General features: G+C 39.2%; 1 protein-coding gene across 1 annotated transcript in view; it reads right to left on the bottom strand.

Annotated features, from left to right (window-relative positions):
* Nucleotides 1-18,852, bottom strand: part of kcnq3 (potassium voltage-gated channel, KQT-like subfamily, member 3) — a 438,332-nt gene that overhangs the window by 11,831 nt on the left and 407,649 nt on the right. Inside the window, exons 13-14 of the mRNA XM_073043231.1 lie at nt 8,799-8,992; nt 5,118-5,217 (exon numbers count right to left, since the gene is read on the bottom strand). Coding sequence (XP_072899332.1) covers nt 5,118-5,217; nt 8,799-8,992 — 294 coding nt within the window. The remainder of the gene's footprint in view (nt 1-5,117; nt 5,218-8,798; nt 8,993-18,852) is intronic.

Here is an 18,852-nt window from a genome sequence, read left to right as displayed (position 1 = left end):
GGGAGTCCTTGTGCAGAACACCCTAAAAGTTAACTTGCAGGTTGAGTTGGTGGTGAAGAAGGCAAATGCCATGTTAGTATTCATTTCAAGAGTGGTATAGAATACAAGAGCAAGGATGTGATGCTGAGGCTTTACAAGGCACTAGTGAGACCTCACCTTGAGTATTACGAGCAGTTTTGTGCCCCTCATCTTAGAAGAGATGTGCTGGCAGTGGAGAGGGTCCAGAGGAGGTTCACAAAGATGATTCTAGGAATGAAAGGGTTATCTTATGAGGAACGTTTGATGGCTCTGGGTCTGTACTCGCTGGAATTCTGAAGGATGAGGGGGGATCTCATTGAAACTTTTTAAATGTTGAAGAGCCTAGACAGAGTAGATGTGGAAAGGAAGTTTCCCATGGTGGGGGAGTCTAGGACAAAAGGGCACAGCCTCAGGATAGAGGGGCATCCTTTCAAAACAGAGAAGTGGAGAAATTTTTTTAGCCGAAAGGTGTTGAACTTGTGGAACTTGTTGCTACATGCAGCTCTGCAGGCCAAGTTGTTGGGTGTATTTAAGGCAGAGATTGATAGGTTCTTGATTGGACATGGCATCAAAGGTTACGGTGAGAAGGCCGGGAACTAGGGTCGAGGAGGAGACAGAAAGAAAAGGGTCAGCCATGATTGAATGGAGGAGCAGACTCGATGGGCTAGATGGCCTAATTCTGTTCCCTTTTGGCCTTATGGAATAATCAGTTTTGTAAATTAGAATGTGCAATTCCATAATGTTATGAAGGAGACAGCATTACTCTTACCCATCTCATTTATTGTCATTTGGTTGAGTATAGTAATCCAATAGTTAACAGACCTAGCAAATCTAATACACATTTATCAAATTAACAGCAATGGTAGGAGGCAATAGAAGGTTGCATCAGAAAATTCATCTGCCAATCACTGACAAACTGATCTAATCTTGTTCTCAGTGGCATCCCTTCCTCCATTTATTTCAGCACATTACTCTTATGCTTGATGCTTTACTTAATTCTCTTTCACTTCCCTGAATCTTCACTGTCATATTTTTGCAGATGCCCCTCCTTTTACTGCATCCAAATTCTCACTTCTCATATCGTATAGGATATGAGAAGTGGTTACTTCAGACAGACACAGCATGGGTTCATGAAGAGTAGCCCTTGTTTGACGAACTTACTGGAGTTCTTTGAGTGCAGCTGACAGTGGAACAGGTGGATGTTGTATACTTGGATTTTCAGAAGACATTCAATAAGTTGTCCCATAAAACATTTATTGATCAGATAAGAATTCATGGAGTTAGGAGTAATGTATTAGCATGGATAGAGGTTAACCCGTAGAAGGAAGAGAGCTGATATAAATGTGAGTATCTCAGACTGACAGGCAGTAGTGAGCAGTGTGCCACAAGTATTGGTGTTGAGCCTGCAATTGTTCACAATATACATTACCGATTTTGAAGAGGTGACCAAGAGTAACGTATCGAAGTTTGCTGATGACACTATATTGAGTGGAAAAGCAAATTGTGCAGAGCATGTGGAGAGCCTACAGAGAAATATAGATAAATAATGTAAGTGGGCGGGGGGTATATTGTTGGAGTACATTGTCAATGGAGTATATTGTTGGTAAATGTGGTTATCCATATTGGAAGGAAAAAATAGAAAATCAGATTATTATTTAAAAAGTGTAAGATTGCAGCATGTTGCTGTGAGACTTGGGAATGATTGTGCATGAATTACAAAAGGATAGTTTGCAGGTGCAACAGTTCATCTGGAAGGTAAATGGAATGTTGGCCTTCACTGCTAGAGGGATTGAATTTAAGAGCTGGGATGTTATGCTGCAAATGAACAGGGTAATGGTGAGGCCACATCTGGAGTACTGCATGCAACTCTTGCCTCCTTACTTGAGAAAAGTTATGCTGGCTTTGGAAATGATGCAGAGGAGGTTCATGAGGTTGATTCCAGAGATGTGGAGGTTAACCTATGAGGAGAGACTGCTTCACCTGGGACTATACTCACTGGATTTCAGAAGAATAAGAGGGGATCTTAAAGAAACAAATGTACAAAGTTATGAAAAGGACAGATGGGTTACTGGCAGGATAACTGTTTCTGCTAGTAAGTGAATCTAGAACATCATAAAATATATTGAAGACACAGTTAGATGGATTTTTGCATAGCAGGGGAATTAAGGGCTAAGGAAAAATGTTGAGCAGAGTCCAAAGAGAGATCAGCCATGATCTTACTGAAGACAGAGCAGGCTCAATGGGCCAAAGGCCTCCTTCTGCTCCTATTGCTTATGTTCTGCTATAGGTCCCTGAACATTGGAACTCTGGCTCTATTTCCCCTTAAACCAAGAACCTGATATTGTGCAGTTGCTAATTTTGATAGGTCTGATCCTTTATCCTCTTCCAGTTTACTAACTAACTAAAGCTTTTTATCTAGGCATCCTCTTTCCTGTAATTAAGGTAGTGATTTCATCTGAATCATTGCAACGTTTGGGTTTTACTCTAATGTTAATAGAAAACAAAATAAATCCAGCTAATCTAACCCTGGCAGGATAATTAAACGTCTTTCTACACTGCAGAGGGAATAGTGTTCTCATGTTCATGTGAAAAGAAGGAAAGCTCTCAGAGTCGATTTTTCCCATGGAATGATCAACACAATTATGCTCTTGTCTGATTGAATTTCATCAGGTAATGCAAGACAGAATTAATCAAAAAATGATACATGTAAGTTACTCTGTTCAAAATGTATTGTGTTTCAGAACTTTAAAAGTCCAAATAGCATCTGCTTTTGAGCTTCTGGCTTTGTCCTTACTTTGTTAGTAATTTAATGTGAAAACCAAGTGGTGTTGTACAGTATACTCAGTTTATTAGTTGAAGCTTGCAAGTAAATAGCTCACATACTTTAATCCTTCATTCACAAGAATCCACAGAGCTACTTTTTTTTTCTGACTGGCAGAACCAGCTTTGAGAACTCCAGCCACACTCTGGAGATTTGAGCAGAACAAGATAGATACACTGTAATTAATACCTTCCATGATCTCAAAACCATAGGAATCTTCTAAAACCCAATAGTTCCAGAGCCTAAATTCCTCTACTTCATTTGCCATTTCTTCATTTTTGTGTTGACCATGCTGGCACATTGCAACTATGGTTCTAGACATTCGCCTTAGCTTCTAATTTTTTAAAAGGAGAAGGCATATAATATTACACTCCCAGTATGGATTCCATGCTTAAAGAACAGAGGCAACAGTTCTCTATACACTGAACCTTCCAAGCATTGCACCAGGACCAGAGGGGCTTCACGAGAATGAAAGGGTTAACATATGAGGGGCATTTGCTGGCTCTGGGCCTGTACTCGCTGGGGTTTAGAAGAATGAACCCTATTGAATATTAAAAGGCCTAGATAGATTAGATGTGGGGAGGATGTTTCCTGTGGTGGGGGAGTCTAGGACCAGAGCGCACGACCTCAGAATAGAGGGACATTGATTTGGAACAGAGATGAGGAAGAATTTCTTTCACCAGAGGGTAGTGATTCATTGCCATGGACAAATGTGGAGGCTAAGCCATTGGGTATATTTAAAGTGGAGGCTGATATGTTCTTAATTAGTCAAGACATCAAAGGCTATGGGGAGAAGGCAAGAGAATGGGATTGAGAGGGATAATAATCAGCCATGATGGAATGTTGGGACAGACACAAGAGGCCGAATGGCCTAATTCTGTTCCTCTGTCTTATGGTCTTATGGGTCTATGTTATGTGCAGGAACACAGTTCAATTTAATGATAAAACCACACTGGATATTATTCTTTCTGACTCAAAGTGAAAGGAATTTTGTTCAAGCACAGTCTGGTCATTTAATATTTCACAGAATATTATCTGGGGCCTCAGTCTGTTGGGATGGTATGATTAATAATTACCAGGAGTTTTATTATTTGCTGTGGGATGTTGTCAATTACTGCCTGTCCCCAAATGAGTATGGTTCAACTGAAGAGGCATCATATTACGGGCTTCCTCAATGAATTGCCATCCTCAACATTTCTTCGAAGATTACAATGGTAAATTAAATAACTAGTCATGTCCTTCTGTCTTCATTTTTAAGAAGATGCCTGTCACTCGAGTAACAGTTTCTATACAAAATAGGGATACTTACTCTTGAAATATCCAGAATAGTTGTGATGTGCCTTTGAGCAGTAGGAGAGAAGAGTGGATTGGTGCTTAAGGCAATTTTATAGAAGTTGGGATGAGGGAGGTCCGTAAAAACTCTGAACACAAGAATGAGAATCTGAATAGGAGGTTTCAAAGCCTAGGACATTCAAAAATATTGGCACTGTGGCTACACCAGAATGTACATAGCAAAGTTTTTGATTATCTAAATTTTATGGGTAGTGGAAGAAGGTGAGAAAAACTGTAAAATATTCACTTCCGAAGTAGAACTTTCAGTAAGATGGATCAAAGCATGGTGGAGTGGACAACGTCAGACCTGTGGGAAGAGTCGCTTTAAGTATGGACAGCAAACAGGCTCAGAACATGAACTCTTGGTCAAATAGACTTTGGTTTGTGACAGTGCCCTGTAAAGGGTGTTGAGTACAAACTTAATGGTGTGGACTGGAGATGATGACTTCAGTCTTTCCAATATTTAACTGAAAGAAATGGCTGCCATTCTGGACACAGGTAGCTTACAAGTACGCATGAATTCAGCTAATGCCACGTCTTTTGACTTTCAGTCACACTTTTGCCTGTTTTGCAAAATTTGCAAAATTTTATTCACAGCAATAGATGACAGATGGTAGGGGAATGGGGATGATGGGAAGTATTGGATCGGCCCATGATTGAATGGTGGAGCAGACTCGATGGGCCTAATGGCCTACTTCTTCTCCTATATCTTATGGACAGTGAAGGCAGAGAAATTATGTAAAAGCATGTATGAGTTTTTTTTCTTACACACATCATTACTATGCTCTGCAGTTTAAGTGCAGAGCTATATAAAGTTGATTTAAAATTCTTAGAAAACTTGCTTTGCCCATTTCATTAGTAATTCTAATAAATTCAGTCAAAATATCACCATTTTTAGCATTTAAAAGAGAAGGCAGTGGAAAACTTATTTTTGAATAAGCCTTACCTTGCAGCCCTAATAACAGTTTTCAGTGTCGGGATCATTTCTTCCATGAGAGCAGATTGATAAGCCTTATCCTCGGGTTCTTGTTCAACTTCAGCAGCATCTGAAAATCAATGAAAATGGCTCTATTATCCATGAGAGTGCAATAATTAAACAAAACCTTTCACAGTCAACAAGCCTGATGCTTTCTGTATTTCAGGAGAAAGATATCCCAGGAAAAACATCTGGTACCAGGTTCCCTCCATTCATCCCTAATCACTAAGGAAATCAATAATAAGAACATAGAGGCAACAGGGAGAAAAAAATTACACCAATGTCACCCCTTATTAGATTCAAGATTGAAATTTACTTATCAATCGAACAACAATGAAATGCATCACTTGTGTTAAGATGCAACATGCCCAAAGTTTTGCTGGGGGCATCCTGCAAGTGGTTTTCCGGCACCAGTGAAGCATGTCCACAGTGCTCAGCAGAATAACACAGAACACAGCGAAATAACAACAGCAAAACAAGCCCCCTTCCTCCCTACCAACACAGTCCTCCAACCCCATTACTGGCCACCTTCAGCCTTCAGCCTCCAGCCTCCAGCATACCTGGACTCAGACTCGTCAACATTGGGCCTTCAACTTCCCCCGCAGACTTGCAGAGATGTGCAGACTTGGGTCTCTGCTATTTCACTGATGGGGCTAGTGAAGTTGAATAAAGTTACCCCCTTTGGTTCAAGAGCCTGACAGCTGAGGGATAGTAACTGTTCCTGAACTTGGTGTGAATCCTGAGGCTCCTGAACCTTCCTCCTGATAACAGACTGAGAAGATGATGGACGCTGCTTTCCTGTGACAGTGCAGATGTGCCCAAAGTTGAGATGGCTTTTCTCTCATCATTTTCAGATTTTTTCACCAATAGCACGGAGATTAGTGAAACTGCAACTTGACACTTTATCCTTTCCCTCTGCAGTCATTTGTTTTTGTCTGCCCGGCATGCTCTTTGTTTGTATCCTACTTTGTTACATTTTCTGCAAGTTTCGCCTTTAAATCTGCATTGGTCTGGTGTATATGAGTCCCTACTACAATGGCAACATATTTTGTTCAAAAGGCAGATTTCTGGTTACACACTGCAATTTTGCTTACACTCACTGTCATTCATGATTGCAACACAACTGTGTGTCTGTCTGACTGTAGTTTCCAGTGATTTCAACTGCGTTTTTAAATGTATGTTGTGCTCAGTTAGGAGCTGTTTTTGAATGCTTTCTTGTAAAATTCCACAAACAAAACAATCTCTCTGTGCATCATTAAGCTCATCACTTAACTGACAACACTCAGACAATCTCTTCAATTCAGCCACGTATGCTGAAATAGACTCTCTTTCCTTTTCATTCCACTTATGAAACCAAAAGTGCTCTGCAATCAACAATGGTATTTTGGCTGGTTTGGTTGGAGCTGTCATAGTTCTAAGCAAACTGCCTTTAAACACAATTCACTCACCCAAACTGGCACTCGCTATTTCATTTGCTTCAAAGTACTGTTCATTTAGATCAATATTCATATTCCAGTTATCCCTTGTGCAATTGAACTCGCCTATCTTTCCAATGTAGCCGGTCATTTGTTTTATTTATGGATGGTTATTATCACTGTTTATCAGCCCATGAATTTGTCCTCTTTCTGCCTTTTTTAAACTCAAATGTCTCTTCCCTTCTGAAGAATCAGATGGTAGAATGATTCCCTGCACTTTTTTTAAACTAGACTATCTTCCTGTGTTTCAACAGGTAGGTAGTCATCTCAGTTTGTTTAAAACTTCCTTGATGCCCGAATAATGCGTGTCTAATTTTGTTTGTACTTTTAATGAGACACGCACAAATGATGTGGTGACATGATGAAGTATACATTGGTGTACTTTTACCTACACAGCCCATAATTAATTATGTAAACAAACAAGAATTCTTAATTAAACAATATATTTACGATATTACTCAAATATTACTGAAATATTAAATACACAAGAGTATTTGGAATCTACCGACAATTTGCCGACTCGATGGAGGTCCGTCAGCCCTCCTCCAAGCTAATCTGTAGGTCTGACCATGGATGTCCCACGTCACTGTTGCTGGTCCTCAAATGTGGAGCAGAGGCTTAGATTCTGGCCTGACCTTTAATTCTCCCACATCCCTATCCCTAAACTGTAACCTGAACCCTAACTCCTCTCTCTATTCCCAAAACAGTTCCCATGAACTGAAAACAATTACAACACATCTAAATCTGAGCCCTGATCTCTGTGGAGACAGCAGGTTGGCACCATCTTGAAATCCCACCCAATATCTCTCTATATCTTTCCTATTCATGTTTTGAAGAGAAGCATTAGGTGAAGAGAAGCACCTCAGTGCCCTGCCAAACATCAATCTTAAGCCAACAATATTAAAGCATCTGAAATGATCACTTGTATTTGATGTGAGCAAGTTGCTTTATACGTTGCCAGTTCCAGAGGGTTTTCCACTCTCAGCAGTATGGTCAGGATGTTAAATTTGCTCATGTTAAAAAACAGCCCTTGTTTTCATATTTGCAAATATCCATTGGTATTTGATGTTTATTGGTGGATGCAGGAGGCATTTCATGTTAAGATATTATACATATAGCCCAGATGTACAGTGATTTTTTTTTATCATGATGCTGAAACTGATAGATAGTAAATAAATACAGATTAAATCCTTCATCTGATCCCAAGACACTTATAATTGGTCAAGTTAGGTAGATGAGAGTGGTTTCAAGGAAGCCATTCATAGTGACTCAGTTAAAACTCACAGAAGAGACTGGTCTTAGAGAGACACTCTACCTCATATCGAATGGGATACCCAGTCTGCCTTGGTGAATACTAAAGGTTCCTTTATGGATTTGGAAAGAACTACAGAAAGTAATGGATGTAGCCCAGTCAATCACAGGTAAACCCTTCCCCACAACTGAGCATATTTGCAATGAGCACTGTCACAGCAAAGCAGTATCCATCCTCAAAGTCCCCCAACCATTCAAGTCATGCTGTCCTCTCGTTGCTGTCATCAGAAAGGAGGTGCAGGAACCTGAAATTCCACATCACCGGGTTCAGTTATTATTCCTCAACCATTAGGTTCCTGAATCAGAGGGGATAACTTCACTCACACCAACAATGAACATTCCACAAACTATGGACTCACTTTTAAGAACTCTACAACTTATGTTCTTGACATTTATTGCTCAGTTATTTATTATCGTTATTATATTCACTTTTGTTTTATGTATTTGCACATTGTTGCCTTTGCACATCGGGTGTTTGTCCATCTCTGTCGTGTGTGGTTTTCATTGATTCTATTGTGCTTCTTTCTATTTACTGTGAATGCCCGCAAGAAAATTAATCTCAGGGTAATATATGGTGACATATATGTATGATAATAAATTTACTTTGAACTTTGGAAGGAGAATGGAGTTCTACTGCAGTTGTGGTCAACACACACTCCCTCAACAAACTGACATGTAAACAAACATATATACCGGTAGGTTGAACACCTTATTGTAGGTATATTTATAAAAATGAAAAATCATCAGCTCTTTGTCTGTGAAACCCACTGATAGAATGATGGATAATATAAGCTCAAGTTCTTCTATCTAACAAAAAGGAATATTTGGGAATTTCAGAAAGACTGATAAAATAGCTTTGTGATACCTTCTGAGCTTTGTCTGAATCCAAAAGCCCTAATACGAACTGCAGCTCGAAGGTCACTGAAACCCATACTTTTTTGATCTTTTGAAGGACTATCTTCTCCTCCTTCTGTGTTCAGAGGTGCAAATTGCTTGCTCTTTACAGTGGCTCCTCTAGGGCCGGAAATTCGAACCCGTTCCAAGAGACTCAGTTTCTGGCTGTAAGAAAAGCAATTACAAAGCAAATGTTCTCAAAGCATTTATTTATCATTCAATATCCCCCCAGTGATAGCAGATTGGTGTTTAGTATCACACGCTTTCCAGCGAAGACCCATGGATTGCAGCTGTGGTTCAAAGGTAACACTTATAGCTCAAAACAGCCGAGTGTTTGTAGAGGCAAACAAAATCCAGAATGACACTCTGGTGCAGCACTGAGGGAATGGTGCAATTTCAGATGAGTTGCTAAACGAGGCTCTCTGAGATGGATGTCAAATACCCTTGACACAATTTTGAATTCTCTCCAGGTTCTCGATTCACATATGCTGCTCATCCAAGATCTCTATAAGTCAAGTTATCTTGGCATGACCTCATTAATGTTTGAAGGGCTCTGCACTAAATTGCTGCCACATCCCTTACATTATTACACTTTACCAAGAAACTTGGTAGAACTGTGTTTCAGATTGTCCTGAAGTCATTGAAATATGGTTCTGCTGCCAGTGTCTTTCTTTTTTAAATTAGGGAGTGTTTATCAACAACAATGCTTCAGGCAATGAGTTGGATGAGAAAAAAGGAGGCATGAATCACAGCAAAATCTACACAAATAATGTTAACTGATACAGAGAGTCAAGTCAATTTAAAAGAGTAAGGAAAGAAAGAGTAGGGCAATTTTCACAGTAAGTACAGGGTAATTTCTTCAGAAGAATGCAATTAAGATAAAAATATTATAAGAGGATCATTATGTTTTAGTTATGTACATAACATCAATCTCAATCACTTAGAGAAATGTGAGATGATAGCTTGATTGACAATCATTCCCACTTCAGTGATTAAATATAATGAGGATTAAAAACAAAGAAAAAGAGGCTTGAAAACAGTGTGTGCTGCAAAAGAATCAAAGAACAGCACAGTACAGTACAAGCCCTTTGGCATCGATGTTGTGCAGACCTTTCAAACTACTCTAAGGTCAATCTAACCCTTCTCTCCCACATAGCCCTCCATTTTTCTTGCATCCACATGCCTATCTAAGAGTCTTTTAAACGGCCCTAATGTATCTGCCTCTACCATTACTCCTGGCAATGTGTTCTTAGCACTTATCATTCTCTGTGTAAAACACTTACTTCTGACATCCTCCCAATACTTTCTTACAATCACCTTAAAATCATTCTCTCATATTATCCATTTCCACTATGGGAAAAATGTCTCTGGCTATCCCTCTACCTATGCCTTTTATCATCTTGTACACCTCTATCAATCCTGCTTTCCTCAAAAAGAAAAGTCCTAGCTTACTCAACCTACCCTCATACAACATGTTCTCCTACCATACAGCATCCTGGTAAATCTCTTTTGCATTCTTTCTAAAGATTCCACACCCTTCTTATAATGAAGTGACCAGATGAGGATACAATATTCCAAGCGTGGTCTAACACCAGTTTTATAGAGCTGAAAAATTACCCTACAGCTTTGAATTAAATCCCCAATTAATAAAGGCATATGCACTTTCTTTACCACCCTATCAACTTGGGCGACAGCTTTGTGGGATTTACGGATATACGATCCCTCTGTTCCTCCACACTGCCATTAACCCTGTACTCTACCTTCAAGCTTGACCTTCTGTATCGCGTTTCCGGATTGAACTTCATCCATCACTTTTCACCGCAGCTCTACATCCTGTCAATGTAGTACTATCACTCTTCTAGGTCACAGGTGAAGATTGTAACAGGTTCACTGGAACTGAGCAGGGCCCCCCTTTTGTTTCTCTTATCAGACTCAAAATGGACAAACCTATCCACAATGAAATGCAGGACACGATCTGTGTCTGTTCCACTGAAGAGGTCAATGAAGAGTTTACTGACAGAAAGGAAGAAAATACAGCTCCTAAAAATTAGAGCCTAGCATTGTTAGCATAATTTTTCAAGTTTCTTACTACATGAAGTGCTGTATCTAAGAGCCAAAAAGTATTTGCATCAATGTTGATCAATTAAGATAATTACATATTCAAACTGAAAACACAATAAACATTTTCTTTTGTCTCCTCTGCCAGACTTGCTACTTGACGATAAAGAGGGTCACTGTCAGTTTAAAGATTAAAGACTGTGGCAGGCAGGTAGGCAATTACTTGGGAAATTATTGATTATTAATCAAAATAATCATCTCAACCACAGGAAAAATGACTAAATTGTTCTTTGGTAAACTAAACAACTGTGATCATACTTTTAAGCCCTATGTAAGATAGATGAATAAAAAAACTTACATTTCAAGCATTAATGAACATATCAGATTAAACCTGTATTTAAATGGACTAATGAGAAAATTCATTTTCAATGTCTTTAGCCTTGAAATGATAAATGCATCAAAAATATGTTGGTTCAACATTATAGAATGTTTTAACATATTGACCTACCAAGGCTAATCGAAGATATTGGCACATTGCTGGAAAAAAACATGATTATTAACAAATACTTTGGAGACTTAACATAAATTGATCTTCCAAAATGTTCCATGAACCTACAAAGAGAATTGTTATTTGAGGTAATAGGAATAGACCTTATTTAAAGCAGTTGTTTTAAGTTGGAGTCTTATAGGAGGATGGAAGTGTAAAGTCTATGGGAGGGAATTGCAAGATGGCTGAAGATGTACTTATTTATGATGAGCCAACAAGAGGCTGGGTGAATGAATTTCTTAAGTCACAAAAACAGATTTTGGAAATGGATTGGGGGTAGGTAAGATGAAGGGGCAGAGGTGGAAGAAGTGAGGGCACACAAGCACCAGGTGAGATGTTGTCATCTAGGAAATACTATAAGAATCAAGAAATTAGATGTATAGTAGATTATTCCTTGACAAACACATGAATTTTATCAGCAGAAGGAGTTAAGGTAAAGCCAGTAGTGGGAGTTGCCATGTTATATCTGCAAAATACATTTTTTTTGTTTTGAGCATGGTATGGGGAAAATGGCACTGATAAAGAGCAATATGTTGCATGCAGCTCCAATGGGAATGATCAAATACTCCCATTCAGAAATTTATAGTTTTTATTGCTATGTATTGCAATGTACTGCTGCCACAAAACAACAAATTTCATGACATATGCTGGTGCTGGTGATATTAAACTGGAAAGAAAATCAGTTCACTGTGCTACAGGATGTGAAAGATGATGTAGTCTGACTCCTGGTTTGAATTGTCAATTGAAGTACATGTGGAAGCTGTAGATAGATGATATCGCCAAGGAACAGCCTCGAGATAAAGAAAAGGAAAGAACTCTGAATGAATGCATGAAGATCTCTTGAGGTGCTTGTGCGAGGTTGGACAACAAGCCTCTTTTGGAGATGATCTGATCATGATTATATATAAACAATAGTTCTGAGAAGTCATGGGATAGATTGAAGTGACATTAGAGAGAATTTGTAGTTCAGGACTGGCATCAGGGGAGATTTGGCTTGGATAGCAAAGTGAAAGGAGAGAAGCAGCCACACAAATGTCCACAAATATCTTGTAGTTCTTGGTACTGAGGGTGAAATCCAAGGTCTATGAAAACGAGTGTTAGTGGACAAAGGAGCCTAGGTTTATTTTTGCTCTCCAGGATTAGGCTAGGTTAGAGGGCAGTTTTACCATTGAAGATTAAGGTTCAGTAGGCATGGCCCAGCTAAGTCTGGAGATGAATGGCCTAGCCAGCTGTGAAAATAAGTCCCAGGGAGTTATAGAAAGTGGAAGATTAGATCAGATTAGAGTGATTTCTTCTATTACTTATACACATTTACTGCTTGCTGAAATTGAATATTTATAACCAGCAACAATAATGTTATAAAGTTCTAATTATTAGCAGCTGGAATTTTCTAAAACAATTCCAATTCTGTACAACTGTCAAATTGTTAAACCAAGTAATGCAAGAAATCTCATTGTAATAATATAACCTTGCCACTTTCATCTTCGATATGCAATCAATATGTTTTCTTGATCTAAAGGTCTTTGAATAATCTTAAGATATTTGTTAACAATGAGAGTACCACCACTGACTTTAACAATGAGAGGGATATTTAAACAAATCTGGTCTGGAGTCATCAGTCTGTTAGGTGACAGAAACTAATACTTAATCTCCAGACTGCTACGTTTAGCAACTTCAGAAGAAACTTCAAGTGGTTATGGAAGCAGGTGATTTGATGATATTCTAATAAAGATTTGTACCACCAGTAAATAGAAGAGTTAATACTCAAGTTACATCAAAGAAACAACGATGCTATGTTTCTTCATGCCATTGAGAAGATATTCAGAGTCTTTATTAGTCAGCATAACTTGATGCAAAAAAAATGTAACCCTGTGTCAAGGGCAAGTCAGTTGATGGTGAGAAAGTGAAAGCTTATCATATCACTACTGAATTAAATGGCACTTGGGTAAAAAAAAGTGAGTTACTAAAGCAAACTCACCCTGTATTTATTAAGATTAGGTTCAGTGAGTTCTTTGACAGAGTAACGGGCTGATGTTTAATACAGATAACGCAGTTCACTTATATGTGAACACTCAAAACACTTGAGATAACCCCATGTAATAGATTGGTCATGAAACTTGAACCCTTGGTGATTAATGAAGCAATGGTTATGTTGATACAAAAACAGTGAAGGGACAGGAATAGGCATTCTGAGTCAGTAACAATGTTAATTTGAGCCCTACCAACTACTTAAGCACCTCCCCAATACTTTTTAAAATCTAATCCAATCCTTTACTATTTCATAATTTATTCTGATGGTGGTAAGATTCTTTACTTCAGTCAGTGTATACTTTCCAGATTTGAGGATACATGCACTGATGCCTTCCAGGAGATGTGTTGCAAATACTAATGCTTTTGACAGAGATTAATGATGTAAACTTGAGTAGATAAAGCATAATTTCAGAAGTTGGAGATTATATACATTTTGGAAATTGTAGAAATTGGTGAGAAGAATGGTAAAAAACTCTAGAGGAATAGACAGAACAAAGAATTGGACAGGCACACAGAAGGGATATGTGAAGTAATTAATTTTCATTAGACGTATGTATATTTTTAATGTTTTAGGGAAAATTAAAGTTGTGGTATGGTTAGATAAGTTTAAAATGTTCCAGGACAAGCTAGATAGCTTTTTAAAACATATAAAAACAATGGAATCAATTTCAAAATTAAGGAGGTTATCCTAAATATGAAAGTAGCAAAAAGAGAAACAATTGGAATTTTGTGGCCAGTTCTGCATACCATATTTAAATCTAAACCAATACTGTATTTATACCAGGTGAGAGGCATTGATCATGTGGATAGTCAGAGGCTTTGTCCCAGGGCTGAAATGGCTAACATGAGAGGACATAGGTTTAAGGTGCTGGGGAGTAGGTACAGAGGAGATGTCAGGGGTAAGGTTTTTATGCAGAGAGTGGTGAGTGCGTGGAATGGGCTGCCGGTGACGGTGGTGGAGCTTAGAAAAATAGAAGGCTATTGGCAACCCTAGGTAATTTCTAAAGTAATTACATGTTCGAAACAGCATTGAGGGTTGAAGGGCCTGTATTGTGCTGTAGGTTTTCTATGTTTTCTATATTCAAGGAAAAAATCAAGGTATCGTCAACGCAGAGAGAATAGAATGTATAAAGTTGTCAAGAATATCAGGGGAAATTTACAAGAAAGGTACCACAGGTAAAAGAATAAAGGAACTGACATTCTCATAGAACAGAGAAGCTTAAGAGGGAATTTGTTAGTGGTACTCAAGATCATAGAATTCTAAAGGAGTAGAACACAGAACATAGAACAGTATAGCAGAGTATCAGCCCTTCGGCCCATGATGTTGTGCTAACCTATGCAAACATTCCAAATTCAAACTAACACTTCCCTCCGACTCAGCCAATAACTCTTAATTTTTCTTACAGCAACATATATTTTTGAGAGCCTTTTAAATATAGTATATATTTCAACCTATAGTATCAACCTCTACACCACACATGGCAGTGCATTCTAGTCATCCACCTCTCTTTGAAAACTTACCTCTGACATCTCCCCTAAACATTCCTCCACTTACCTCATAAGGACCTCCTCTGTTGTTGGCTGTTACCACACTGTGGACCCAAGCTCCATCCTGTCAAGAGCCCTGTCTGATTATTGCTTCTTAAACCTTAAGTTTGCTTCTTTTTTTTCTGCAGACTAAATGTTCCACCTCTCTTGTCAACCATGGGTCCTTCACCTTTACTGTGCTTTCCCTGTCTCAACTGGGCAAACTTATCCAGAGCCCCATGCAAGCAGTCCTTAAACAACCTCCATGCTTCTACTCTGCATTTCCCTAAGAACGCCACTTCCCAATATACACCCCCAATTTCATCCTTAATATCATTGTAAATGAAGAGTAAATGAGGAAAAATTACTTATAGCACTTGGAAAGTTGACAACCAATTGCCGCAGATGAAGCTTTGGAATGCAGTGCTTGAGGGAGCAGTAGGAACACATTCCATAATGTTTCAATGTGGAATTGGTTAATCATTTGAAAAAGTGATATATGAGTCATAGAGTGATTCAACAGGGAAACACACCCTTCGGACTACCATGCCCATGCCAACCAAGGTGCCCTACTGAACTAGTCCTATCTGCCAGCATTTGTTCCATATTCCTCTAATCCTTTCCTATCCAAATTTATATTATATATTGTAATTGTACCCAGCTCTACCACTTTCCCTGACAGCCTATTCCATATACTCACCACCCTCTGTGTGAAGTCCTGCCCCTACTATCTCACATTAAACAAATGCCATCTAATTTTTGAACATACTTGCCCTTGGAAAAATCTATGACCATCAACCATTATTACCTATGCCCCACTGCAGAAAAGAAGTGGGGAAAGAGAAGGGTGTGACTGACTTTTTTGAAAGATTCATTGTACAGACAAGGGAGCAAATTACCTAATTTTTGCTCTATCATTCCATGGTCCTTAGACTTTGAAAACTCTGCAGGCAAAAACATGTGGAAGCAAGGAGCAGGTTTCAGTATAAAAGAGATGGAGAAATTTCTCAATGCGGAAAATGCATCAGTGAACGGGTTTTTGAAAATAAAAGCAGAAGTGGAGCTGATATCCAGGTAACATTTAAGAAGCAGTCAGATACTGCAAATGTCATTCAGAATGGTTGAGCAGAAATTTGCTAAGTTACTCTCTTCATCTGTAATTATGTTTAATTGTGTAATCTTGCAGAAAGTATTTTAAAGCCAGAGCATCCATGGACAGAAAGCTAATGAAGATTGGTGAGAATTGGGGTCATTGCTGACAAAGTACCTCCAGCAACAAGCAAACACAACCTTTTTATAAATGGAAGTTGATGTCAAATATTTCCACAGAGTGGTGAGATGCTTGATTAATGTACGTACATAAATTGGATACTTACAATTTAAGTGAGAACCAAATTTACAATTTAATGATCTACTAATCCTATTTCCCCCTCCCCTGAATGTATCCTTTGCCTTTGCTGTCATTCTTTGCTATTTATTCTCTGCTATTTTCTGTAATAGCACAGACCATCCATCTGTTCTTTCCTCACCTCACATTTTCTTTGCAACAAAACCTGCTTATCCATGCCTTTTACCTCAGTGTGAAATGCCAACCCTGATTCTCGCTCCAAAAGTTTTGCCCAAAATGTTATGTCTTACAGCAATTCTTGTTTTAAATTTAGTACTTACTTAGAAGGCTGGAAAAGAGACTTACTGATCCAAAAGACACCTTAACCTTTGATGAAGTCCAGTGAAGCTGAATTCTTCCTCCAGCTATTCAAGGAAGTGTTTAAAATGTCCTCAATGCCCATAATTGCTGGTCTTGCCAAGGTACATGTTATCACCAGCTTCCTCTCTCCATTTTATGGCTCTCATTCCATTTTGGGTCATGGACATTTCCTTCCTTTATACCAGAGTACCTCATCCAGAATCAAAATCAGAATAATCACTGACTTGTTCTTCATTGGCAGCAAGACAGTGCAAGACGTAGCTGTACATTGAAAGGCATCGATTACTATCATCTAACATCACCCTAACATTGTGTTCTCGCCCGTTAGATCTGGGGTCACCCTTCTCCTGATCCTTTGCGCTCCATCTTGGATTTCATTCAGATTCCCCTCCGCAGATGCTGCCGGCCCTGCTGAGTTTCTCCAGCATTTTGTGTGTGTTGATTCAAATTCCTCTCATAGGTTTCTCCAGGTTCCAAATCAAGAGCACATAATTTACAAGGATCCTGCTGGTGTGGCTTCCTACCCACCAGGTTGGCTGGTTATTCCAGACTTTGGGAAGGAATTAGAGCTAAAAAATATTGTCAGTGGTTTTGCAATTTCACATGGAGAATCCCCTGACCTGATCTCACTGGCTTCCCTGGCCATTTCCAGTCTCTCGTCATCTTGCACAGCTCTCGGGGGCTGCAGAACTGGGATTTAATACAGGCAAAAGGAAAGCATTGAACATGGAAGTGTAGAGTTTGTGATAGGGGTGTAGGTAGGTGAGTTTTCAGAGTGACTTATTGATTTTGATAGTTGTGAGAATGTGATGTTCGAAGTTCAGGCTGGCAGCTGACAACTTCCTGTACCAGTGGGTGCAGCTGGCATGAGCTGCCAGTGTAGGTGATGGAGCTGTGGGCTAAGATCGAAGAGCTTTCCAGTAAACAAGAAGGATGTATCCCTCCCAAAGATAGGAAATAGGGTAGTTTTACCCCAGAATTCTCAGCAAGAGAAAGCAGCAGGGTGGAAGTAGACAGCTTGTGTACAACTACCAATTGTCCCCCTTTCACCAGTTAAACAGATAGCAACGTGGTGCCACAAGTAGAGCTTCCGGGTTCTCAGGTTCAATCCTGATTTCCTGTGTTGTCTGTGTGGAGTTCGCATGTTCACATGTCCTCCCTGTGGCCAGGTGACTTGGGCAGTGTTCACCACTTTACTCCCACTTGACAAAGATATATTGGTGGCAGGCTAAACCAATCAGAGTCAGAATCAGAATCATTTAGTATCACCAGCGTACGGTACGTCGTGAAATTTGTTAACTTAGCAGCAGCAGAACATGATCATATAGGAACAATATGTATTACATATATATATGTACATTAAATAGTATATAGTAAGTATATATATATGTATATTAAATAGTTAAATTAAAAATAGTGCAAAACAGAAATAATAAAAGTGAGGTAGAGTTCATGGGGTCAATATCCATTTAGGAATTGGATGGCAGAGGGGAAGAAGCTGTCCCCGAATCGCTGAGTGTGTGCCTTCAGGCTTCTGTACCTCCTACCTGATGGTAACAATGAAAAGAGGGCATGCCCTGAGAGATGGGGTCCTTAATGATGGACGTTGCCTTTCTGAGACACCGCTCCCTGAAGATGTCTTGGATACCAAGGTGGAGCACACTAATTTTACAACTTTCGGTAACGACGGTGTTAAACACTGAGCTATAATCAACGAACAGCAAATGGCCATTGTAAATCCCTGTGGTGTATTGGTGAGTGCTACAATACTGGGGAAGTTGGTGAGAATGTGGGAAGAGTAGGTTAAGGGTGATTAGTACAAGAATGAAATTGTTCTGTGAATTAACATGGCCATAAAACCCTCCTTTGCTGGGGTAAGAAAATTTAGAATATGATACAGCGGTGGCCAAGGTGTTCATTGTAGAAACAAGTGGTTGAGCTAGGTGATCTCCAAAATTAGATAAGTAATCAAAATGCATTTTGTTTTTGATCTCCCTACCTGAGCAGATGGAATGCAATAGGTTGTCTTCAAAGTAAGGATGAAAATTGCATTGGTCTACCAACTCCTATCAATCCTGTCCAAGCAGTGTAGTTTGTGATGTCTGAGGCCAAGTGATTTAGCATGAGTTAGCATCCATGCTCCTGATAAGGTAC

The sequence above is a fragment of the Hemitrygon akajei genome, chromosome 1 (assembly GCF_048418815.1).
Source record: "Hemitrygon akajei chromosome 1, sHemAka1.3, whole genome shotgun sequence".
In the NCBI taxonomy this organism is placed as follows: domain Eukaryota; kingdom Metazoa; phylum Chordata; class Chondrichthyes; order Myliobatiformes; family Dasyatidae; genus Hemitrygon; species Hemitrygon akajei.
This window is presented reverse-complemented; position numbering and strand designations above follow the sequence as displayed.